The following is a 24,666-nucleotide window of genomic DNA, read 5'->3' on the forward strand; positions in this document are numbered from 1 at the left end:
CAACTGAAGTGACCTCTCCTGGTCCTGTGGTGCCCTGAGCTCAGGAGGTGCCAACTGAAGTGACCTCCCCTGGTCCTGTTGTGCCCCTGAGCTCAGGAGATGCCAGCTGAAGTGACCTCCCCTGGTCCTGTGGTGCCCTGAGCTCAGGAGATGCCAGCTGAAGTGACCTCCCCTGGTCCTGTGGTGCCCTGAGCTCAGGAGATGCCAGCTGAAGTGACCTCCCCTGGTCCTGTGGTGTCCCTGAGCTCAGGAGATGCCAGCTGAAGTGACCTCCCCTGGTCCTGTTGTGCCCCTGAGCTCAGGAGGTGCCAACTGAAGTGACCTCCCCTGGTCCTGTGGTGCCCTGAGCTCAGGAGATGCCAACTGAATTGACCTCCCCTGGTCCTGTGGTGCCCTGAGCTCAGGAGATGCCAGCTGAAGTGACCTCCCCTGGTCCTGTGGTGTCCCTGAGCTCAGGAGATGCCAGCTGAAGTGACCTCCCCTGGTCCTGTGGTGTCCTGAGCTTGAGAGATGCCAACTGAAGTGACCTCCCCTGGTCCTGTGGTGCCCCTGAGCTTGAGAGATGCCAACTGAAGTGACCTCCCTGGTCCTGTGGTGTCCCTGAGCTCAGGAGATGCCAACTGAAGTGACCTCCCCTGGTCCTGTGGTGCCCTGAGCTCAGGAGATGCCAACTGAAGTGACCTCCCCTGGTCCTGTGGTGCCCTGAGCTCAGGAGATGCCAACTGAAGTGACCTCCCCTGGTCCTGTGGTGTCCTGAGCTCAGGAGATGCCAACTGAAGTGACCTCCCCTGGTCCTGTGGTGTCCTGAGCTCAGGAGATGCCAACTGAAGTGACCTCCCCTGGTCCTGTGGTGTCCTGAGCTCAGGAGATGCCAACTGAAGTGACCTCCCCTGGTCCTGTGGTGTCCTGAGCTCAGGAGATGCCAACTGAAGTGACCTCCCCTGGTCCTGTGGTGCCCTGAGCTCAGGAGATGCCAACTGAAGTGACCTCCCCTGGTCCTGTTGTGTCCCTGAGCTCAGGAGATGCCAGCTGAAGTGACCTCCCCTGGTCCTGTGGTGCCCTGAGCTCAGGAGATGCCAACTGAAGTGACCTCCCCTGGTCCTGTGGTGCCTCTGTGGCAGCCCCCCAAGCCCCCCAGTGCAGAGGAGGAGCTGCAGGCCTTGCCTCCTGCCTCTGAGGGCCTCCAAACAACGAGGGCCATGTGCCCCCCCTGGGCAGGCACCTCGGACCCCACCAAATGGGGCTGCTTGTGTGGCTGCTCTGGCTGCCATCCTGGGGCATGAATGGACAAGAAGGGCATTGAGGGCCCTGGGGACAGGCACAAATGAGCCTCTGTCTCCCCTCTCACACCTTCCCCTCCTCCTCCTGGCCCACCCCCCACCCCCTGCCCCGAGGACAATGCCTCCATCCATGCCAAGGTTCACAGCTGGCAAGGGCGGAGGAGAAGCCAGGGCAAGGGTGGAGGAGCCGGAAGGAGGAGAGGGTTGGGTGGAGCAGGAGGGATGGCAGCTCCTGGAGGCCTGAGGGGAGACCCAAGAGGGGCTCCTGGAGCGGGGAAGGGAGATGCAAGAGGGGCTGGAGGTGAGAGAGAGGGGAGAGGAGAGGAAGGTGGAGGAAGGAGGTTGGTGGAGAGGGCAGAAGGAAGGAGGGAGTAGAAAGAAGGCAGCTCAGGAAGGGTTGGGAGGGAGGCTGAGGCTTGGGCACCTCTCCTGCATGGAGCTGCCTGCCCTGGAGTGGGACCATAGGATTGTTTGGGCTGGAGAAGCCCTCTGAGATCATCAGGTCCAGCCAGCAACCCAGCACCACCCTGGCCACTGAACCATGGGCACAGGTCTCTTCAGCAGCTCCTCCAGGGATGGGGACTCCACCAGCTCCCTGGGCAGCCTGCTCCAGTGCCTGACCACTCCTGCAGTGAAGAAATTGTTCCTCCTGCCCAACCTAAACCTCCCTGGGGCCATCCCAGGCCATTTTCCTGCAGGCTTCCCTGGGGGCCATGCCCCTGTCCTGCCATGCTGATTCCCTTTGGCTCCTCATGTCTCTGCAGGTGACCTCAGCCCTCATCTCCTCCTGGAAGGTGGAGAGAGGTTCTTGGCCCAGGCTGCCCAGGGGCAGTGGTGGAGTCTCCATCCCTGGAGGGCTTTCCAAGCCCTGGAGCTGTGGGGCTGAGGGCCATGGTTTGGGGGTGCCCTGGGCAGTGCTGGGTTGGACTCCTATGACCTTCAAGGTCTTTTCCAACCCAAACAGCTCCATGGTTCCATGAGCATCTCTCTCTGTGCAGGTGGAGAAGCTGCTGCTGGTGGTGGTTCTGGCCTTGGGCACTGGGGCTGGAGGCTGCTGAGGGTTTGGTTCTACCTCACAGCAGTGAAGTTCATCATTCTGAGTGGTTTGCCACTGGTGCTGATTCCCTCTTCAGCCAGGGCCTTGCTCCAAGCTCTCCCTGGCCACTTACAGCCTCTGGGATGCTTTGTGCTGCCTGTGCTTAACCTGCCTGGCTCCCACCAGCCCCATGGCTCCACTCCTGGTGCTCCAGCACCTGCCTGAGCTGGCACAGGAGAGCTGCTGCTGCCAGCAGTGAGAAGAGGGTGGTGGGGTTAGATGTGGGAGTGGAGATGAGCTCTGGCAGCTCCTCAAGAGCCAAAGAGCTGCAAGGGAGGAGAATCACAGAAGTGTCAGGGCTGGAAGGGACCTCAAGGCTCAGGCAGTTCCAGTGGAGCTCCTTGGAGGATGGAGATGGGTTAGAAACCCAGCCCCAAGCTGCAGGGGAGCTCCTTGGGTAGGACTACCTTGAAGGATGGAGATGCTGGGTGAGAAACACAGCCCCAAGCTCCAGGGGAGCTCCTTGGAGGATGGAGATGTTGGGTGAGAAACCCAGCCCCAAGCTCCAGGGGAGCTCCTTGGAGGGTGGAGATGTTGGATAGAAGGTTGGACTTGATGATCTTAGAGATCTTTCCCAACCTTAATGATTTGATGCTCCTGTGCAGGGAGCTCTGGGCAGGTTCCTTCTGTGCAGCTGGGACTGGAGCACATCCAAAGAACCAGAAGCTGGAGAGAAGTGGTGAGAGCCTGGCACAGGCTGCCCAGGGAGGTGGTGGAGGCCTCCTGCCTGGAGGTGTTTGCAGCCAGGCTGGAGGTGGCTGTGAGCAACCTGCTGTGGTGTGAGGTGTCCCTGGGCATGGCAGGGGGGTTGGAGCTGGCTGAGCCTTGAGCTCCCTTCCAACCCTGACAATTCTGTGGTTCTATGACAGGAGAGGAGGAGTGGATTGAAGCTGGCAGATGGGAGGCTGAAACTAGAGGGTAGGAAGAAAGCCTTGGCAGTGAGGGTGGTGAGAGCCTGGCACAGGCTGCCCAGGGAGGTGGTGGAAGCCTCCTGCCTGGAGGTGTCTGCAGCCAGGCTGGAGGTGGCTGTGAGCAACCTGCTGTGGTGTGAGGTGTCCCTGGGCATGGCAGGGGGGTTGGAGCTGGCTGAGCCTTGAGCTCCCTTCCAACCCTGACCCTTCCATGGTTCTATGATAGGAGAGGAGGAGTGGATTGAAGCTGGCAGAGGGGAAGCTGAAACTGGAGGGTAGGAAGAAAGGCTTGGCAGTGAGGGTGGGGAGAGCCTGGCACAGGCTGCCCAGGGAGGTTGTGGATGCCCCTGGAAGGTGCTGCTCCTCCCCAGCCCCTTCCCCTGCTTGCTTGCCCTCCTCTGGACCTGTCCCAGCCTCTCAATGTCCATCTGGGAGGGATTTGCTCCTCAGGAGGTTGTGGATGCCCTGGAAGGTGCTGCTCCTCCCCAGCCCTCTTCTCCAGCCCCTTCCCCTGCTTGCTTGCCCTCCTCTGGACCTGTCCCAGCCTCTCAATGTCCATCTGGGAGGGATTTGCTCCTCAGGAGGTTGTGGATGCCCTGGAAGGTGCTGCTCCTCCCCAGCCCTCTTCTCCAGCCTCTTCCCCTGCTTGCTTGCCCTGCTCTGGACCTGTCCCAGCCTGGGACTCCCACCTGGGAGTGAGTGGCTCCAAACTGAGCCCAGGGCTTGAGATGTGACCTCAGCAGTGCCCAGGCCAGGGGGACAATCCCTGCCCTGCTCCTGCTGGCCACACTCTTGGCTGCCCCAAGCCAAGGCAGTGCCCGGGGTGAGGAACCAGCCAGTGTAGCTCCAGCAGCTTCAGCTGTGGATGTGGCTGCCCCTGAGGTCCAGCCTGGACTCCACACAGAGGTTTCCCCCCCTGGCAGCCCCCAGCAGGGTCTCCTGGGGGGTGTGAAGGTAGAGGATGGAGAGCTGGGTGTGGGGAGGGTCTCACCCCCGAGCTGCAGTTCGGGGGGGGAGGGCTGAGGGGGGTGTGGAGGGGAAGGGGAGGGGCAGGGGGCTTTCAGAGCCTCGGCCAACCGGAGCTTTGCTCTGGGGTGGTCCCAGAAGCGCTTTGGAGGAGCCGGGTGGAGGAGTGGTCTGGCCGGGGGTCCCGCTGGGATTACAGGAGCCACTTGTCCCGGGAGGGCCTGGTTAGCGTTCCAGGCAGCTCATAAAGAGCACTCCTCAGGCAGGAATGCTGGGCTGGAGGCTGGGGGGTGGGCAGGGGCTGCAGAGGGGGATGTGCCCACCCAGCCAGGGCCAGGCAGCCCCGAGTGAGCCCTGGGGAGCTCATCCCCTTGTGCCTTCGGGCAGCTGGGCAGCCCCAGGGCTTGGGGCAGGGCTTTCAGAGAGGTTGGGAAAGCTCTCTGAGATCATCAGCTCCAACCTGCTCCCCAACACCACCCTGGCCACCACCCCATGGCCCTCAGCCCCACAGCTCCAGGGCTTGGAAAGCCTTCCAGGGCTGGAGACTCCACCACTGCCCCCTGGGCAGCCTTGGGGCCAGGCTCTGGCAGGAAATTGTTCCTCATGTCCAACCTAAACCTCCCCTGGGGCAGCTGAAGGCCATTCCCTCCTGCCCTGGTGCTCCTCCTTGAGCCCAGCCCTCACTCCAGCCTCCTTGCAGGGAGCTGCAGAGAGCCAGAAGGTCTCTCCTCAGCCTCTTCTCCTCCAGGCTCAGCACCCCCAGCGCTGTTCTCCAGAGCCTCCCCCAAGCCTCCTCGCCCTTAGGACAGGCAGAGGCAGAGGGGACAGCTCCTGGGCTGCTCTCCAGGCATCCCCAGCCTCCTGCTGCCGGCTCCGCGGCTGCTGCCGCTCCAGCACCTCGGGGAGGGGAGGCGGGGGGTGCTTAGGTGCTGTTTGGTTAGGCAGCCCCGGCAGGGATTCCTCCTGCTGGCAGCAGCCAATGGGGCCGGGCCGGGAGGATCAAGGGGGGCCGGGAGCAGCTCGCTGGGGCCGGGAGCAGCTCGCTGGGGCCCTGGGAATGTGCCGATGTGGCAGCCCCCAGCCTGCCGGTTGCACAACCCCTGCAGCAGGGCCACGGCAAAGTGCTGCCAGCCAGGCTGGGGCTCTGCATCCATCCCCCCCAGCTGCTGCCTGCCGCCTCTCCCTGCCCAGCAGCATTAGCTGAGCCTTGGGGGGGTCTTTCCCTCCCCTCCCTCACCAGGGCTCAGCACCTGGAGGTGTTTAAGCCCAGGCTGGATGAGGCTCTGGGCAGCCTGATCTAGTGTGGGGTGTCCCTGCCCATGGCAGGGGGTTCGAGCTGGATGATCCTTGTGGTCCCTTCCAACCCTGACTGATGCTATGATCCTATGATCCCTCCTCCACTGCTGGGGGGAGGCAGGCAATGCTGCACCTTGCCAGGTGGGACCAGCAGCCAGGAGCTCCTGGTGGCCTCCTGGGCTGCTGCTGGGGCTGATGCTCTGGGGAGCAGTTGCTTTGTCAGCAGCCTGCCTCAGTTTCCCCCAGCCTGCCCTGCTGGGCTTGGGCTGCGCCCAGCTCTGAGCCCCTCGGTGCAGGAAAGATGTTGAGGTGCTGGGAGGTGTCCAGAGGAGGGCAAGAAAGCTGGGGAGGGGTCTGGAGCACAGCCCTGGGAGGAGAGGCTGAGGGAGCTGGGGTTGCTTAGCCTGGAGAAGAGGAGGCTCAGGGGAGACCTTCTTGCTCTCTGCAATTGCCCTCTCTGGAGGAGGGCACTGAGTCCATCAGCAGTGAGTGTGCAGAGGACACCAAGCTGGAGGCAGGAGTTGATCTGTTAGAGGGAAGGAGAGCTCTGCAGAGGGACCCTGCCAGGCTGGGCAGATGGGCAGAGGCCAAGGGCAAGAGATTGAACACATCCAAGTGCCAGGTGCTGCACTTTGGCCACAGCAACCCCAGGCAGTGCTACAGGCTGGGGGCAGAGTGGCTGAGAGCAGCCAGGCAGAGAGGGACCTGGGGGTAGTGGTTGATGGTAGGCTGAACATGAGCCAGCAGTGTGCCCAGGCAGCCAAGAAGGCCAAGGGCATCCTGGCCTGCAGCAGGAACAGTGTGGCCAGCAGGAGCAGGGAAGTCTCTTCCCCTCCTCTGGGAGCTCTTCTCCTCTGGGAGACTCTTCTCTTCCTCTGGGAGGCTGTTCTCCTCCTCTGAGAGCCTCTTCTTCTCTGGGAGCCTCTTCTCCTTCTCTTGGAGCCTCTTCCCCTCTTGTGGGAGCCTCTTCCCTTCCCCTGGGAGCCTCTTCTCTTCCTTTGGGAGCTCTTCCCCTCTGGGAGCCTCTTCCCTTCCCCTGGGAGCCTCTTCTCTTCCTTTGGGAGCTCTTCCCCTCTGGGAGCCTCTTCCCTTCCCCTGGGAGCCTCTTCTCTTCCCCTGGGAGCCTCTTCTCCTACTCTGAGAGCCTCTTCCCCTCCTCTGGGAGCCTCTTCCTCTCCCCTGGGAGCCTCTTCTCTTCCCCCGGGAGCCTCTTCCCCTCCTCTGGGAGCCTCTTCCTCTCCCCTGGGAGCCTCTTCTCTTCCCCCGGGAGCCTCTTCCCTTCCCCTGGGAGCCTCTTCCCTTCCCCTGGGAGCCTCTTCTCCTACTCTGAGAGCCTCTTCCCCTCCTCTGGGAGCCTCTTCCTCTCCCCTGGGAGCCTCTTCTCTTCCCCCGGGAGCCTCTTCCCCTCCTCTGGGAGCTTCTTCTCTTTCCCTGGGAGCTCTTCTCCTCTGGGAGCCTCTTCCCCTCCCCTGGGAGCCTCTTCTTCTTCTCTTGGAGCCTCTTCCCCTCCTCTGGGAGCCTCTTCTCTTCCACTGGGATCCTTTCTCCTCCTCTGGGAGCCTCTTCCCCTCCTTTGGGAGCCTCTTCCCCTCCTTTGGGAGCCTCTTCCCCTCCTCTGGGAGCCTCTCCTCCTCCTCCTCCTGCTGGCTGGGGTTCCTCCTCACCTTTTTGCTGATGGCTCCCAGCCTCCCTCCTCCTTCCCCACTCCACCCCCCCACCCCAACCCAGTTGACCTCGCTGTCATCTCCAGCTTTGCACATCTGGTTCTTGTTAGCAGAGCCCAGGATGAAGTTCTTCAGCCCTCTCCTTTCCTCCCACCCCCAGGTGACCCAGGCAGGCTCAGGGGTGATTAGGAGACAAGCAACAGAGCAAGGAGAGCTGGGGGGGGGTGGAGGGGAGGGCCTGTTATAAATAGAAATGCCATCAACTTCTCAGCCTAGCACTGGAGGGAGATTCTGGGTCTAATCTCCCAGACCTGTAAATATGATGACTGCTGGGGGGGTGCTGGGCACCATTAACCCTTTGAGAGCCCCCCCAGGAGGTTGGGGGAGCACCTAAACAAACCCCCAGGGAGCTGAGATGTCCCCAGGAGGGCCCAGCTGGTAGCTCCAGGCTGGCAGAGGAGGGGAGGGCTGGGGTGGGAAGCACACTCTGGGGGGGGAAGTGTGTTTGGAGGGTTGGGGAAGGCAGAGCAAAGCAGTCCAAACATTGGGATTCCTGACATTCCCACACGTAGTGCCTGCGCTCCCCCAGCAGCCTGCTGCCTGCTCCAGGGCTCCTCCTGCAGCCACAGGGCACTGCTGGGGGGCAGGGAGCCCCCCAGTCCCTTGGGGAAGGGTTGGAAAGGGGAGCAGAGGGAGCTGGGATGTGGTGTGAGAGCAGGGCAGCAGTGCAGGGGCCAAGAGGAGGAGAGGGCTTAAGGAGCAGGCAGGTTTGGAACCTTCTCTGCTGCAGCAGTGGCTGAAGGAGTTGGGAAAGAGAAGGATTTGCCCCAAGGAGTGTCCAAGGGGAGCAGATGGAGCTGGGATGTGGTGTGAGAGCAGAGTGGCAATGTAAAGAGCAAGAGTAGGACAGGACTTAGGCAGCAGGCAGGTTTGGGACCTTCTCTGCTGCAGCAGTGGCTGAAGGAGTTGGGAAAGAGAAGGTTGTCCTGGAAGGGTTTGCTCCAAGGAGTGTCCAAAGGGAGCAGAGGGAGCTGGGATGTGGTGTGATGTTAGGGTGGCAGTGCAGGAGCCAGAGAGGAGGACAGAGCTTAGGCAGCAGGCAGGTTTGGGACCTTCTTTGCTGCAGCTGGGGCTGAAGGAGTTGGGAAAGAGAACCAGGTTGTCCTGGAAGGCTTGGCCCTGAGGAGTGTCCAAGGGGAGCAGAGGGAGCTGGGATGTGGTGTAGGAGGTGGGATGTGGTGTGAGAGCTGGGTGGCAATGTAAGGACCAAGAGGAGGAGAGGGCTTAAGGAGCAGGTGGGTTTGGGACCTTCTTTGCTGCAGCAACAACTGAAGGAGTTGGGAGAGAGAAGGATTTGCTCCAAGGAGTGTCCAAGGGGAGCAGAGGGAGCTGGGATGTGGGAGCTGTGGGTGGTGGGACACCCCCTGTGGGAGCTGTGGGTGGTGGGACACCCCCTGTGGGAGCTGTGGGTGATGGGGCACCCCCTGTGGGAGCTGTGGGAGGTGGGACACCCCCTGTGGGAGCTGTGGGTGGTGGGACACCCCCTGTGGGAGCTGTGGGTGATGGGGCACCCCCTGTGGGAGCTGTGGGAGGTGGGACACCCCCTGTGGGAGCTGTGGGTGGTGGGACATGCCCTGTGGGAGCTGTGGGAGGTGGGACACCCCCTGTGGGAGCTGTGGGTGGTGGGACATGCCCTGTGGGAGCTGTGGGTGATGGGACACCCCCTGTGTGAGCTGTGGGAGGTGGGACATGCCCTGTGGGAGCTGTAGGTGGTGGGACATGCCCTGTGGGAGCTGTGGGTGATGGGACACTGCCTGTGGGAGCTGTGGGTGGTGGGACATGCCCTGTGGGAGCTGTGGGTGGTGGGACACTGCTTGTGGATGCTCTGGGTGGTGGGACACCCCCTGTGGGAGCTGTGGGTGATGGGACACTGCCTGTGGGAGCTGTGGGTGGTGGGACACCCCCTGTGGGAGCTGTGGGACATGACATGCCCTGTGCAGGTCTGCCCTGCTGTCCCCATGTCACCCTGCCTGGGGCAAGTGTCTCCAGCCCCAGGCAGAGGGAAGTCCTTCCTGGCTGGGGGGCTGCCCCTGGCCGTGGTGCCTGCACAGCCAGACCCCCACCACAGCCTTTATCTCCTCTCACCTTATCTCAGCTGCTTATCTCACCTTCTGCTGAGGGCTCCTGAAGGTCACAGCTGAGGCAAGGTAGCCCAGAAGGAGGAGAGCTCAGCACACCACTGAGCTGAGCACCCAAGGAACAAGGGCCAGGGCAAGAGGCAATGGCCTCTGGCTGCCCCAGGGGGAGGTTTAGGCTGGGCATGAGGAACAATTTCTTCTCCAAAAGGGTTCCCAGGCTGCCCAGGGCGGTGGTGGAGCTCCCAGCCCTGGAGGGGTTTCCAAGCCCTGGAGCTGTGGTGCTGAGGGCCAGGGCTTGGTGGTGCCCTGGCAGGGCTGGGTTGAAGGTTGGCCTCCATGACCTTGGAGGTCTCTCCCAACCCAACCAACTCCCTGAGCCTATGACCTCCTGGCCTTTCTGGCTGGGTCCTGAGCAGCTCTTCCCTGTGGAGAAGCTCCTGAAGGTGTGAGGGAAGCCTCCCTTGGGGGCAGGCTGTACTTGGGAGAGGCTGGTGGAAAGGCATCCAAAGTGGCCCAGAGCCTTTTCTGGCTGCTGTGAAGCCGGGGCAGCAGCCTGGAAGTTGGGGCTGCAGAGGAGGTTGCTGAGAGCTCTTCTGGCTGAGGTTTGCCAGGCATGGTGGGATCTGGAGCTTGCTCCCTTCAGCCAAGAACAAGGCAGCAGCAGAAAGTGGGGGACAGCTCAGCCCTGGCAGCAGGGCTGTGGCCACAGCTGAACATGAGCCAGCAGTGTGCCCAGGGGGCCAAGAGGGCCAATGGCATCCTGGCCTGCAGCAGGAGCAGTGTGGCCAGCAGGAGCAGGGAGGTCATTCTGCCCTGTGCTCAGCACTGCTCAGGCCACAGCTTGAGTCCTGTGTCCAGTTCTGGGCTCCTCAGTTGAGGAAAGATGTTGAGCTGCTGGAAGGTGTCCAGAGAAGGGCAGCAAGGCTGGGGAGGGGTCTGGAGCACAGCCCTGTGAGGAGAGGCTGAGGGAGCTGGGGTTGCTTAGCCTGGAGAAGAGGAGGCTCAGGGGAGACCTTCTTGCTCTCTACAACTACCTAAAGGGAGGTTGGAGCCAGGTGGGGGTTGGTCTCTTCTCCCAGGCAAGCAGCACCAGAACAAGAGGCCACAGTCTCAAGCTGTGCCAGGGGAGGTTTAGGCTGGAGGGGAGGAGAAAGTTCTTCCCAGCCAGAGAGATTGGCCATTGGGATGTGCTGCCCAGGGAGGTGGTGCAGTCCCCATGCCTGGAGGTGCTCAGACAAGACCTGGAGCCATGGTTTAGCTGTCAGGAGGTGTGGGGTGGCAGGTTGGGCTGGAGGATCTCTGAGGTCTTTTCCAACCTTATTGATTCTGTGCTCTAGACCCCTCCCCAGCCCTGTGCTCCAGACCCCTCCCCAGCCTTGTGCTCCAGACCCCTCCCCAGCTTTGTTGCCCTTCTCTGGACACCTTCCAGCAGCTCAACATCTTTCCTCAACTGAGTAGCCCAGAACTGGACACAGGACTCAAGGTGTGGCCTGAGCAGTGCTGAGCACAGGGCAGAATGACCTCCCTGCTCCTGCTGGCCACACTGCTCCTGCTGCAGGCCAGGATGCCCTTGGCCTTCTTGGCCCCCTGGGCACACTGCTGGCTCCTGTTCAGCTGCTGCCAACCACTACCCCCAGGTCCCTCTCTGCCTGGCTGCTCTCCAACCACTCTGCCCCCAGCCTGCAGCACTGCCTGGGGTTGCTGTGACCAAAGACTCTGGGCAGAGTTAGTGTGGGAGAAGCTCTCCACCTTCTCCCCCCCAAGTTTCCACCATGGAGGCTGGTGGTGCACAGAGCCTTAGGTCTCTCCATACCAACAACAGCCCAGGTTGGGGGGGGATGGAGGGGAGGAGGGGGTTTATCCCTCCAGGCAGGGTTACCAAGGGAGAGCTCCCTCCACCCCCACCTCCCCACTCTGTCCTCTTGGCAGAATTCCTGCCTGGATTTGTTCTCTGCCAATCTGCTGGGCTGGCTATGAAAGGGATTTGCAGAGCCTTGGCTTGGCCAGGGGTGACCCCAAACCTCCCATCCTGGGGCTCAGCAGCTGACCTCTTCCCCAAGGCATGGGCAGGGCCGGGGGGGAGGCATGGGAGGGGGAGGTCAGGGTCTTCCCCTAGCCGTGGTGCTGCGAGGTGGAGCCCAGGAGGTCTTGCAGGCAGGGCTGGCGCTGCTCTCCGAGCTCGGGGAGCTGGGGAGGGGGAAAGAGGGTGGGGGGAAGCTGGACCTTCTCTTCCACGCTCTTGGCAGTGTCTTTGGCACCCAGGGTTGGGTTGGCAGCGACCCCAGAGGGCTGCAGTCTCCCACTTCTGAGAGACAGATAAAGAAAGCACTTTGTCAACAGACCCAGCCCTGCTTCCCCGGAGCAGGAGCGGGGAGGAGGAGGAGGAGGAGTTTAATGCGGGAGAAAGGAGAGGGAAAGTCCATTGCTTGCCCACGGAGGAGAGGGGGGAAAGGGAGAGGAGAAGGAGAAGGGGAAAGGGAAAGGGAGAGGAGAAGGAGAAGGGGAAAGGGAAAGGGAGAAGAGAAGGAGAAGGGGAAAGGGAAAGGGAGAGGAGAAGGAGAAGGGGAAAGGGAAAGGGAGAGGAGAAGGAGAAAGGGAGAGGAGAAGAAGGGGAAAGGGAAAGGGAGAGGAGAAGGAGAAAGGGAAAGGGAGAGGAGAAGGCGAAAGGGAAAGGGAGAGGAGAAGGAGAAGGGAAGAGGAGAAGGAGGAGGGGAAAGGGAGAGGGGGAGGAGAAGGAGGAGGAGAAGGAGAAAGGGAAAGGGAGAGGAGAAGGAGAAAGGGAAAGGGAAAGGGGAGGGAAGGGAAGAATGAGAAGAGAAAGAGGAGAAGGACAGGATTAGGAGGAGGGAGAAAAAGGAGAAGGAGAGGAGGTGGAAGAGAAGGAGAGGAGAAGGAGTACAGGGGGGAGGAGAAGGAGAGGAGGTGGAGAAGGAGACAAGAAGGAGGGAAAAGAGAAATAGGTGGAGGAAGAGAAGGAGGAGGGGAGGAGCAGGAGAGGAGAGGGAGAAGGAGAAGGGCTCCTGTGTGCTCAAGAGCTGATCCAGAGCTGCTGTGCAGCAGTGGAGAAATCCCAGCAGGTCCTGCAGAGTGGAGGCAAGGAGCCAAAGAGACAGGAACCATCCTTCCCAGAGCAGCCCTGAGCCCCTGCCTGCAGCCCTGTCTCCAAAGGGGTTGTCCCTCCAACAGCTCTGGCCAAGCCAAGCACCTCCTGCAGCATTGCTTAGGCCACACCTTGAGTCCTGTGTCCAGTTCTGGGCTCCTCAATTCAAGAAAGATGTTGAGCTGCTGGAAGGTGTCCAGAGAAGGGCAACAAAGGTGGGGAGGGGTCTGGAGCACAGCCCTGGGAGGAGAGGCTGAGGGAGCTGGGGTTGCTTAGCCTGGAGAAGAGGAGGCTCAGGGGAGACCTTGCTCTCTCCAGCTCCCTGAAGGGAGATTGCAGCCAGGTGGGGGTTGGTCTCTTCTCCCAGGCAAGCAGCACCAGAACAAGAGGACACAGTCTCAAACTGTGCCAGGGGAGGTTTAGGCTGGAGGTGAGGAGAAAGTTCTTCCCAGACAGAGAGATTGGCCATGGGAATGTGCTGCCTGGGGAGGTGGTGGAGTCCCCATGCCTGGAGGTGCTCAGACAAGGACTGGATGTGGCCCTTGGAGCCATGGGTTAACTGTCAGGAGGTGTTGGGTAAAAGGTTGGACAGACAAGGACTGGATGTGGCTCTTGGAGCCATGGGTTAGCTGTCAGGAGGTGTTGGGTGTTAGGGAACAGGTTGGGCTTGATGCTCTCTGAGGTCTTTTCCAACCTTATTGATGCTGTGGCTGCTGACCAAGCTCTTGGAGGCCACACCAGCACCCAGCTGCTGCTGCTGCTGGTGGTGGCTGGGCAAGACCTGGCCCCCGTGCTCTGTGGAGCCCTGTGCCTTGCTTAGCTCAGGGTGGGAGCCCATGATGTCACCTCTGCCACGTGTCCTGACCTCCCCCAGGTGTTTGTGACAAGGACCTTTCACATCCTCCTCGTGGCTCATGCTTTCCACCCCCTGTCCCCTCCCAGGCCATGACATTAACGGAGCCCTGGAGCCGTCCAACATCGACACCAGCATCCTGGAGGAGTACATCAGCAAGGAGGACTCACCAGATATGTAAGTGCTCCCCTTGCCCCACAGCAGGGCCAGTGGCCACTGGGGTCTTCTGTGGGAGGTGTGGAGCAACCTCCAGCCCTGCAGTTCCTTCTGGCTGTGTTTCTCTCCCTCCTAAAGTCCTCCATTCCTTTCCACTCCTTCTCTTGGTCTCTTCTTGGCTTCTCACTTTTGAATCTCCTCAATCTCTTCTGTCCCTTCTCTCTGTTTATTCCCCCCACACACCTTCCTGAGGGCACCACCAAAGACTTTTCCTTCATTTGAGCAGTGGAGGAGCAAGCAGTAGGAGCTCATTGTCAGCAGAAGTGGGGAGAAGGGAAAGGGAAAGGGAAAGGGAAAGGGAAAGGGAAAGGGAAAGGGAAAGGGAAAGGGAAAGGGAAAGGGAAAGGGAAAGGGAAAGGGAAAGGGAAAGGGAAAGGGAAAGGGAAAGGGAAAGGGAAAGGGAAAGGGAAAGGTCTCCCTGTGGCCCCCAATGCTGGCAAAGAGAGGGGCAGCAGACTTGGGGAGCAGGAAAGGGTCATCAGGGCCACAGGGTTAGGGCAAGGTCTTCAGGGGTGATGTGACAAAGTGTCCCTGTGCCAGTCTGGAGGGTGAAGCACAGTGAGCAGCTAGAGTCATCAGATGGGTTTGGTTGGAAGAGACCTTGAAGGTGATGGAGTGCAACCTTTCCCCCAGCACTGCCAGGGCACCACCAAGCCCTGGCCCTCAGCACCACAGCTCCAGGGCTTGGAAACCCCTCTCTAGGGATGGGGACTCCAGCACTGCCCTGGGCAGCCTGGGCCAGGCTTTGACAACCCTTCTGGGTGAGGACACTTCTCCTCATGCCCAAACTAACCCTCTCTTGGTGCAGCCTGAGGCCCTTTCCTCTTGTCCTGTCACTCGTTCCTTGGCAGGACAGACCACCCCCCAGCTGGCTCCAGCCTCCTTGCAGGGAGCTGGGGAGAGCCAGAAGGTCTCCCCTCAGCCTCAGCTCTTGCTGTCTCCTGCTGCCTTCACAAACTTTGAGGCTGCTGCCCTGAGCCCTCTCTGGCCCTTCTCCAGCTCCACAGTTGGATTTTGCCCCCTTGGGGTCCCAGCAAGCCCAGCGCCCGCCCGTGCCCACCCTGCCTCCCTGTACGCCCCTGCCGCTGCCACCACTCTGCTGCGCGTGCTGCTGGCTTCCTGGGTGCCCCCCAGCACCTGGGGGCCTCTGTCCCACCTGCTGCACGGCTTGGGAGGGGAGGGCAGGGGATGGGATGGGCAAGGAGGTGCCCCCTTGGCCGAGCCCCCCCGCTGAGGTTGTCCCCTTCTCTCTCTCAGTTGCTTCCCCGACATCCCCGCTTCCGCCAGCTATGCACACCCCCAGCCCTCCAGCTCAGCCACCAGCAGCGTGCCTCTTGCCAGCTCCATCACCAATGTGACCAACCCCACCTCCAGTGGGCCCCTCCACCTTGCTCCCCCTGGCAGCCAGCTCCCAGCCCGCCACGCTCCTCTCCTGGCCGGCGCCTGCGGACCCAGCTACGGCGCTCACCTCAACTGCAATAACAACAACGGCCTGGTGGTGCCCAAGGGCTACCTCGGGGGCCACTGCCTAAGCAACGTGGTCCCTCCAATCAAATCAGAGCCTAAGGCCTCCTATGCACCTGGGTAAGTGGGGCTGGGGTGGCAGGACGAGGGCAGGCGGTGGCACAGGCGCTCCTCCGGGGCGGAGGTTGTGCCAGGCAGAGTCAGCCTGCAGGAGGCTTTTGCTTCAGATGTCTTTTCTTCCCAAGGGCAGGTCCTGAAGGAGGAGGAGGAGGAGGAGGAATGAGCCTCTGGAAGGTTGTTGGGTAGATCTTGCCATTGAGCTAGAGAGGAGCAGTGACCTCCCCTCCCCACCTCTGCAGGTGATGGTAGAGAGCTGCTGGCTCTGGGTGCCCAGAGGGCATTGCTGCTGCACCCCTCCCAGGTGTGTGATGGGAGAGGAAAGGAGGATGAGACCAAAGGCAGCCTCCAGGCTGTTCCCATGACTGCCCCAGAGGATAGGGGGAACTGAAACTGGGCAGAGGTCTGCTTGTCTTGGCCTGAGGGTGTGGATGCTCCACTCAAGGGAAGAAAAAGTTGACATCTGAGCTGGGTTGGTACTCCCTTGCCATGGGGTCTGAGTGCAGAGCTGGTGAAGAAGAAGAGGATGATCAGCTTCTGGTGCTGCTGATGGACTCAACTGGACAGAGAGTCCTGGAGAAGAAAAGGCATGGTTCCTGCTCTCTGGAATGGCCTTGTCTGGAGCAAGTCAAGAAGGGAAGGACCCTGGCAGGCTGGAGGAGCACAGCAACGTGGCAGCTGCTGGACCAGAGGGAGCTCAGGTCATGGAAGAGCACATTGGAAAGGCAGGCTGGGAGGTGGCACACCTAAAGCTTTGCTGCCTGGTAGAGCCAAAGGGAGGAACATGTCAGGTCTTCTCCTCCTCATGCACCTCCCTGCTCCATGCTGCTCTGCCCCACTCATAGCCACAGCTGCAGTCCTGGCTCCAGTTCTGGGCTCCCCAGCTCAAGTGAGACTGGGAGCTGCTGGAGAGAGTCCAGGGCAGGCTCTGAAGGTGCTGAGGGGCCTGGAGCAGCTCTGTGAGGAGCAAAGGCTGAGAGCCCTGGGGCTGTGGAGCCTGCAGAAGAGCAGCCCCAGAGGGCAGCTGAGCAATGCTCAGCAAGAGCTAAAGGAGCTGGGGGGGGCAAGAGGCTGGGGCCAGACTCTGCTGAGTGGTGGCCAGGGCCAGGCCAAGGGGCAGAGGGCACAAAGTGTCAGGCAGGAGGTTGCCTCTGAAGCTGAGGAGAAAGTTGTTTGTTGTGAGGGTGCTGGAGGCCTGGAGCAGGCTGCCCAGAGAGGTTGTGGAGTGTCCTTGTGTGGAGAGCTTGCAGCCCCCCCTGGGCACTGTGCTGCTGGGCAGGGTGCTGTGGGTGCCCTGCTGGGGCAGGGGGCTGGGGCTGGCTGAGCTCCACAGCTCCCTTCCAGCCCCTACCACACTGGGACTCTGGAAGTGAAACAAGAAGATCTGAAGCTGGACAGGAAGGATCTGGAGCTCAGCAGCAGGAGAGCTCAGCAGCAGGAGAGCTCAGCAGCTGGCAGCAGTCATACCACGAGGAGCTTTGCCATGGTCCAAGGGGATGGGTGGCCCTGCTGTGCTCCCTCCACAGCCAACCTCTGAGTCTTCCCCAGTGGCAGTGGTGGATGTGAGGGACCAGGAGGAGGCCAGGATGGCCCCAGGACTGCTGCTCTCTTCAGCCCCTGTCTGGCTTTCCTCCCTCTGCCTTGTGCCCTCCGGTGTCTCCAGCCTGGGGATTCCCGGCCCACGCAGGTCCTTTGGGATGACTTTGGCCCTTTGGAGCAACTTGGAAAGGTCTTCCAGAAGGAGACAGCCAAACCAAACCTGCCCTGAGCTGATGCCCAGCCCAAGGAGTGCTGTGTCCCCAGCTTAGGAAGAGCCATGCCCAGAAGCACGACTGGATGTCTCCTCGAGTCCCTTTCCTCTGCGTGGCTCTGGCATTCTCCAGGACGTGGGAGCTCATGAGTGAGGATCAGAGCTTGCCCTTAGGTCTTGCTTTGGATGTGGATCAGCAGGGCCAGCCTTGGTGGCAGCACTTCTTCAGCATCCCAGGATGAGTCCTGCCTGATCTGCTGGGCTTTTCCAAGAGGAGCAAGGTGTTGGAAGTCAGCAAAGCCTTCCCTTGGAGCAGGCAGAGCCACCCCACCTGCTGCCCTGGACCCTGCACTGACCACTTCCCTGCTTCTCCAGCCCCCAGGATTCCTGGAATTGTCTTAGGCCCTTTTGTTGTGGGCCCAGCCTTGGCTTGCTGGGGGACAAGCCCATGGAGGCATGGCCTGGAGCCATGGGCAGCGTGGCAGGGAGCCTGGGGTGCCAAGGTGGAGCTAGGAGGGAGAGAGAGGGTGGAAGAAGTATGGTGAGGACTCTCTGGTGGGGTTACCTTACCTCACCCCTCTGCAGCCACTGCTGTGTTCCACTTACCATGGAGAACCTGTGGAGTGGTGCTTGGGCTGCTCTGCTGCAGGAAGGGTCCTCATGAGAATCCATTTGGGATGAGGAACAAAAGCATCAGGGGATGGGGAGGAAACCAGCCACGTTTGCCTGGGGTGGAGAAGGCTTTGCCAAGCTGCTGGAACCTGCTGGAGCTTGCTGAGCCTGTGTGGCACCACTGCTGGAGCATGGGCAGGCAAGATGCCTCCCTGTCAGAGACCTTCAGGGGACACAGCATGCTGGAGAAGCTGAGGTGAAGTGAAGCAGTGGCTGCTCCAGCCGCCAGAGCCACCATCCTCCTGCCCAGCTCTGTGCAGCTTTGGCCCGTGGTGACCATGGCTTGGTCTAGATCAACTTCTGCCATGCACTTGACCTCCAGGACCTTGCCAGAGTAGAAGAAGTCCTTTTTGTGTGGCCCAGGGTGGTGGACATCCTGCCCTGGCTTGAAGATGTGAAGGCCAAGCTCCTGGGGCAGTGGGATGTGTGTCTGAGGAGGAGCTACAGAAGGAGCAAAGAGTTGGTTCAAATGAAATTGACAAGGAGGTGCTTTGGAGGTGGCTGAAGAGCTCAGCTGCCTCCAGCCTGGGCTGGCTCGAGGTAAATGAGGAGGGATGGAGGAGAGAACCAACTCTGCTGCCACCACACACAGCAGAGCTGGTCCTGCTGGCCCCTGAGCTGTGGGTGTGCTGGAGGAGACAGCTGAGAGCTGACTGGGTTCCATTCTGCAGTCAGAGGCAAACCCTGCTCCTGGGAGCAGAGCCAAGGTGGTACAGCCAGCAGCTGTGGTGGTGGTGGTGCTGAGGTTCATACAGGGCATGAGGCAGAATCCATCCCATGGGCTCCCCAGCCTTTGCTTTGCTCCATCAGATGCCAGCCCCCAGCCCAGCTTTCCCAGAGCCTCCCATTTAACCACACTAAAGCCCAGGGGTTCACCTTGGGGGGTGGATAAACTTCTCTTTGGCTTCTTTCAATGTCTGTCCCCACCCCTTGAGGTCCTGGGAACCACTGTGGGGTGGTGGTGACAACCACAGAACCAGAGAAGAGCCTTCTAGGGCTCCAAGGCTCTTCTTAGAGCCTTCTAAGATCACCCAGTCCAACCATCAACCCAACACCACCATGGCCACTAAACCATCTCCCCAGGGGGCCATGGCCACAGGTTTCTTCAACCCATCCAGGGATGGGGACTCCACCACCTCCAGCAACCCAACATCTCCAGCAGCCCAACACCACCATGGCCACTAAACCATGGCCACAAGTGTGGTGGTGAAAGGGGGTTGGTGGAGAGGGCAGAAGGAAGGAGGGAGTAGAAAGAAGGCAGCTCAGGAAGGGTTGGGAGGGAGGCTGAGGCTTGGGCACCTCTCCTGCATGGAGCTGCCTGCCCTGGAGTGGGACCATAGGATTGTTTGGGCTGGAGAAGCCCTCTGAGATCATCAGGTGCAGCCAGCAACCCAACACCACCCTGGCCACTAAGCCATGGCCACAGGTCTCTTGAGCAGCTCCTCCAGGGATGGGGACTCCACCAGCTCCCTGGGCAGCCTGCTCCAGTGCCTGACCACTCCTGCAGTGAAGAAATTGTTCCTCCTGCCCAACCTAAACCTCCCTGGGACAATTCCAGGCCATTTTCCTGCAGGCTTCCCTGAGGGCCATGCCCCTGCCCTGCCATGCTGATTCCCTTTGGCTCCTCATGTCTCTGCCTGTCTTGGGATGACCTCAGCACATACTTCCTCCTGCAAGGTGGAGAGAGGTTCTTGGCCCAGGCTGCCCAGGGCACCTCCATCAGCCCACCACCTCCATCAGCCCACCACCCCCCTTCATCAACCCAACACCTTCATCAACCCCACACCACCATTGCCACTAAGCCATGGCCACAAGTGCCAGGGCCACACATCTCTTGAACCCCTCCAGGGATGGTGATTCCACCACCTCCATCAACCCACCACCTCCATCCACCCACCACCTCCATCAACCCACCACCACCACCAACCCAACACCTCCATCAACCCAACACCACCATTGACACTAAGCCATGGCCACAAGTGCCAGGGCCACACATCTCTTGAACCCCTCCAGGGATGGTGATTCCACCACCTCCATCAACCCACCACCTCCATCAACCCACCACCTCCATCCACCCACCACCACCACCAACCCACCACCTCCACCAACCCACCACCACCCTGGCCCCTAAACCATGTCCCCCAGTGCCATGGCCCCAGGTTTTTGGAACACCTCTAGGGATGGGGACTCCACCACCTCCCTGGGCAGCCCCTCAGGCTTGAGCTCATCAAGGGGACTTGCTTGGAGGGACAGAGATCTGTTGTGGGTACAGCTGGGCTTGAAGGGTGGCAGGATCCAGCTGGGCTCATTGGTTCTGCTGGCTTGAGATGACCTTGCCTTCTCTTTCCCCCCCCCTTGGTTGCCCTGCAGCACTTTACCTGACTCTCCTCCAGACTCGGGATCAGAAGCTTACTCCCCTCAGCAGGTGAATGGTGAGTGCTTCCAAGAGAAGAAAGGTGCTGGGGGTGGGGGGAGAAATAATCATAGACTCATGGAATTGTCTGGGTTGGGAAAGCCCTCTGAGATCATCCAGTCCAACCATCAACCCAGCACCGCCGTGGCCACTAAACCCAGGCCCCAGGTGCCATGGCCACATGGCTCCTGAACACCTCCAGGGGTGGGGACTCCACCACCTCCCTGGGCAGCCTCTTCCAGTGCCTGACCACTCTTGCAGGGAAGAAATTGTCCCTCATGTCCAACCTAAACCTCCCCTGGGGCAACTTAAGGCCATTTCCTTCCTGAGACCAAGCCTCACCTCACTCCAGCCTCCTTTCAGGGAGCTGTAGAAGGCAATGAGGTCTCCCCTCAGCCTCCTTTTCTCCAGGCTCAACACCCCCAGCTCCCTCAGCTGCTCACAGAATCAATGAGGTTGGGAAAGACCTCAGAGATCATGAAGTCCAACCTGTTACCTAACACTTCCTGAGTAACTAACCCATGGCTCCAAGTGCCACAGCCAAGCCTTGCCTGAACACCTCCAGGGGTGTTGACTCCACCACCTCGCTGGGCAGCCCAGCCCAATGGCCAATTCCTCCTTCTGTGGAGAACTTTCTCCTCACCTCCACACCTCAACTGCCCCCAGGATCCCAGCTGTGGCCTCAGCAGTGCCCACAATCCCTGCCCTGCTCTTGCTGCCCCACGCCAGGCTGCTGGTGGCCTCCTTGGCCACCTGAGGCACATCCCCAGCTCAGCTTCAGCTGGCTGTCAACCAGCCCCCTCCTAGGTCCTTTTCCTCCAGGAAATTGTCATAATAGTGACAATAACAATGATCATTCATCATCCCCACACCCCCCCTCAGCCCTACCATCCTCCCCCCCTCGTTGTTCCCTGCAAGTGGTTGGCTCTGGAGCGGTTTATCAGCGGGGCAGAAGCAGGCGGCCGCGGTACGTGGGGACATTATCAGTTGGTAAATAGCCCCAGACTTTCACCTATTGTTCTCCTGCTGGGCTTTGCTGGGGAGGGAGATGGAAAGAACCAACCACAGAGGGAAGAGAAGAGGAGGTAAAGGAGGGAAGTCTACTTCCAAGGAAAGAAATCAAGTCGTCCTCCTTGGGGTGAGGTAGGATGTGGAGCTCGGCGGCAGCCTCCTCCTCCTCCTCCTCCTCCTGCCCTCCTCCAGCCTGGGGGAGCTCCAGGCAGGGAGTGTGAGTGTGGCCATGCCATGGAGCCCAGCCTGGGCAGGCAGAGATGAATCCAGCCTTCAGCAGTAAGTTCCTTCCCAGCCCTTCCCTCCCTTTCCAGGTCCTGGGTTGGTGGGGGGAGGTTGTCTTCTCCTCAGGCTAAGCAGAGAGAGCTGAGGCCATGCCTCCACCCCAGGGGCAGGCTTTGCTGCCAGGCTCTCCTGGCTGCTCCTGGGGAAGCCACCAAGCTTTTTATGGCTCCTCTGGTGACCTCCAGTGCTCTATGGTGGAAGAAATGGCTTGGGGAGGGAGGGAGGGAGAGAGGAAGGGAGGAAGAAAGGAGGGAAGTGAGAAGGAAGGAAGGGAGGGAGGAAGGAAGGAGGGAAGGAGGGGAGGAAGGAAGTGAGAAAGAAAGGAGGGAAGTGAGAAAGAAGGGAAGGAAGGAAGAAAGAAGGGAGGAAGGAAGAAAGAAGGGAGGAAGGAAGAAAGAAGGGAGGAAGGAAGAAAGGAGGGAGGAAGGAAGGAAGGAAGAAAGGAGGAAGAAAGGAAGAAGGGAGGAAGGAAGGGAGGGAGGGAAGAAAGAGAGGAAGGGAGGGAGGGAGGAAGGAGGGAAGGAAGAAAGAAAGGAGGGAAGTGAGAAGGGAGGAAGGAAGGGAGGGAGGGAAGGAGGGAGGGAGGGAGGCAGGAAGGGAGGGAGGAAGGGAGGGAGAAAGAGAGGAGGAAAGTGAGAAGGGAGACAGGAAGCAAGGAAGGGAAGAAGGAAGAAAGGAAGGAAGGGAGGGAGGGAGGAAGGGAGGAGGGAAGGGAGGAAGGAAGGGAGGGAGGGAGGAGGGAAGGAAGAGAGGAGGGAAGTGAGAAGGGAGGAAGGAAGGAAGGAAGGAAGGAAGGAAGGAAGGAAGGAAGGAAGGAAGGAAGGAAGGAAGGAAGGAAGGAAGGAAGGAAGGAAGGAAGGAAGGAAGGAAGGAAGGAAGGAAGGAAGGAAGGAAGGAAGGAAGGAAGGAAGGAAGGAAGGAAGGAAGGAAGGAAGGAAGGAAGGAAGGAAGGAAGGAAGGAAGGAAGGAAGGAAGGAAGGAAGGAAGGAAGGAAGGAAGGAAGGAAGGAAGGGAGGGAGGAAGGAAGAAAGGAAGGAAGGAAGGAAGGTTGGTTGGCTGCTTCTGATCTCCCTTCCCCCATCCCCAGCCCGGCAGCAGCAGCAGCACCTTCTTCGCCAGGCTCCAGGCCGGTCCCCCCCCAGGAGCAGTGCCTGCTCTGGTGTTTTGCTGCTGGGAAAGGTCAAGAGTTCTGTTTATCTTGCTGAAAAGGGGAAAAAAAAATCCCTGGAATTCCTCCTGGCCCTTCCTTAAATATACCAAAGGGGCCAGGCTGCTCTCCAGAGGGACTGTGCTGGCAGGCAGGCAGCACCTCGGCCTGGGGAGGAGAGGAGCCTCCTGGAGAGCACCCATGAAGCAGCTGCTGCTTCTGCAAAGGATGAGATTCCCAGACCTGCTGGTTTTGCCCCCTGGAGTTGGAATTGTAGGCCCTGCTTGTAGGGAGCTTGGCCCATCAGCTGCACCCTGGGGTAGAAGGGGGCAATGGGTGGAAACTCCAGCACAGGAGGTTCCACCTCAACAGGAGGAGGAACTTCTTCAGTGTGAGGGTCCCAGAGCCCTGGAGCAGGCTGCTCAGAGAGGTTGTGGAGTCTCCTGCTCTGGAGCCTTCCAAGCCCCATCTGGATGTGTTCCTCTGTGCCCTGTGCTGGGTTCTCTGCTCCTGCTCTGGCAGGGGGGTTGGACTGGATGATCTTTAAGGTCCCTTCCAACCCCTAACCTCCTGTGAGCTTGGTGGGAATGGCAGTGTGCTGTGGAGGTGCAATGAGTGCTGTGAGGTTGGTGTGACCAGTCCTGCAGTGCTGGAGGTGGTGTCACACAAACAGGGCAGAGCTGAGGGGGAGACAAGAAGTGAAGCCTTGCTCCCTCTGAGCTGACTACTGAGCCTGCTCAAGCCTTCCATCACCACCTCCCTCACCAGACCCCCAGCTGGATGATTCAGTCAGGATTATCATCCAGGCTCAGGGGAGACCTTGTTGCCATCTGCAACTACCTGGAGGGAGGTTGCAGCCAGGTGGGGGTTGGTCTCTTCTCCCAGAACAAGGGGACACAGTCTCAAGCTGTGCCAGGGGAGGTTTAGGCTGGAGATGAGGAAAAAATTCTTCCCAGCAAGAGAGATTGGCCATTGGGATGTGCTGCCCAGGGAGGTGGTGGAGTCCCCATCCCTGGAGGTGTTTAGGAAGAGCCTGGATGAGGCACTCCCTGGGCAGCACATCCCAATGGGCAATCACTCTCTCTCTGTGAAGAATTTCTTCCTAACCTCCCTGGTGCAGCCTGAGACCATGCAGGTCAAGGTGGCTGTCACAAGGTGGCTGTCACAAGGTGGCTGAGGGGACACAGCCATGGGTAGAATAGAAGCATAAAATCAACCAGGTTGGATGGAAAAGACCTCAGAGATCATCAAGTCCAACCTATCACCTATCACCTAACAGCTGACCCATGGCTCCAAGTGCCTCATCCAAGCCTTTCCTGAACACCTCCAGGGATGGGGACTCCACCACCTCCCTGGGCAGCACATTCCCATGGCCAATTACTCTTCCTGTGGAGAACTTTCTCCTCACCCCCAGCCTAAACCTCTCCTGGCACATCTTGAGACTGTGTCCTCTTGTGCTGGTTGCCTGGGAGAGGAGACCAACCCCCACCTGGCTCCAACCTCCTTTCAGGTAGTTGTAGAGGGCAAGAAGGTCTCCCCTGAGCCTCCTCTTCTGCAGGCTAAGCAACCCCAGCTCCCTCAGCCTCTCCTCACAGGGCTTGTGCAGAGAGGTTCATGAAGAGTGGGATGGTTGAGGGCTGGAGCTGGGGCTGAGGCCCCCCAGTGCATGCTGCTGCCTGCTGGTCTGACAGCTCTCCCTCTTGCTCTCTTTGCAGACCCTCACCTCCTCCGGACCATGACCCCCGAGAACATGTGCCACCTGACTCCCCCTTCTCGCCTGGAGCACCCTCCTCCTCCTCCTCCTCCTCCTCCTCCACCCCCCCCCACCCCCACCCCCCTCCACACCTTCAAGGTGTCCCCCCCCCCACCCCCTCACCCCCCACCAGCAGCAGCACCCCCCCTCACTACCCCAGCCTGCAGCGGGACATCTACATGAAGGCTGAGCCCCTGATGCCACCCTACGGCCTCGGGCAGGGCATGGCACCCCCTGAGCTCCACCATGCCCAGCAGTCACAGATGTTGCACCAGCTCCTCCAGCAGCATGGAGCAGAGTAAGGCCTCAGGGGGCAGGGGGCTTCTCAGAGGGGTGTTGGGGGAAGGAGGGGTGGAGAGCTGGAGGCTTGCAGAGCCTGGGCCTGAGGAAGAGACTCTTCCCAGCAAGAGAGGTTGGGATGGGGCAGCCCAGGGAGGTGGTGGAGCCACCATCACTGGAGGGGTTTAAAACCAGCCTGGGTGAGGCACTCAGTGCCATGGTTCAGTTGATTGGATGGTGTTGGGTGGGAGGTTG

At 60.2% G+C, this 24,666-nt stretch overlaps 1 protein-coding gene across 1 annotated transcript in view; it reads left to right on the forward strand.

Moving 5' to 3' along the window:
• The window catches only part of MYRF (myelin regulatory factor), an 84,532-nt gene that overhangs the window by 21,405 nt on the left and 38,461 nt on the right, over nucleotides 1-24,666 (forward strand). Inside the window, 6 exon segments of the mRNA XM_068148190.1 lie at nucleotides 13,394-13,481; nucleotides 14,778-15,104; nucleotides 19,894-19,955; nucleotides 24,095-24,197; nucleotides 24,199-24,274; nucleotides 24,276-24,430. Of these exon segments, the coding sequence (XP_068004291.1) occupies nucleotides 13,394-13,481; nucleotides 14,778-15,104; nucleotides 19,894-19,955; nucleotides 24,095-24,197; nucleotides 24,199-24,274; nucleotides 24,276-24,430 (811 nt within the window).

Source organism: Melanerpes formicivorus, unplaced genomic scaffold (assembly GCF_026170545.1).
Source record: "Melanerpes formicivorus ecotype bairdi unplaced genomic scaffold, bMelFor1.0.p_v2 SCAF_16, whole genome shotgun sequence".
NCBI classification, from domain to species: Eukaryota; Metazoa; Chordata; class Aves; order Piciformes; family Picidae; genus Melanerpes; species Melanerpes formicivorus.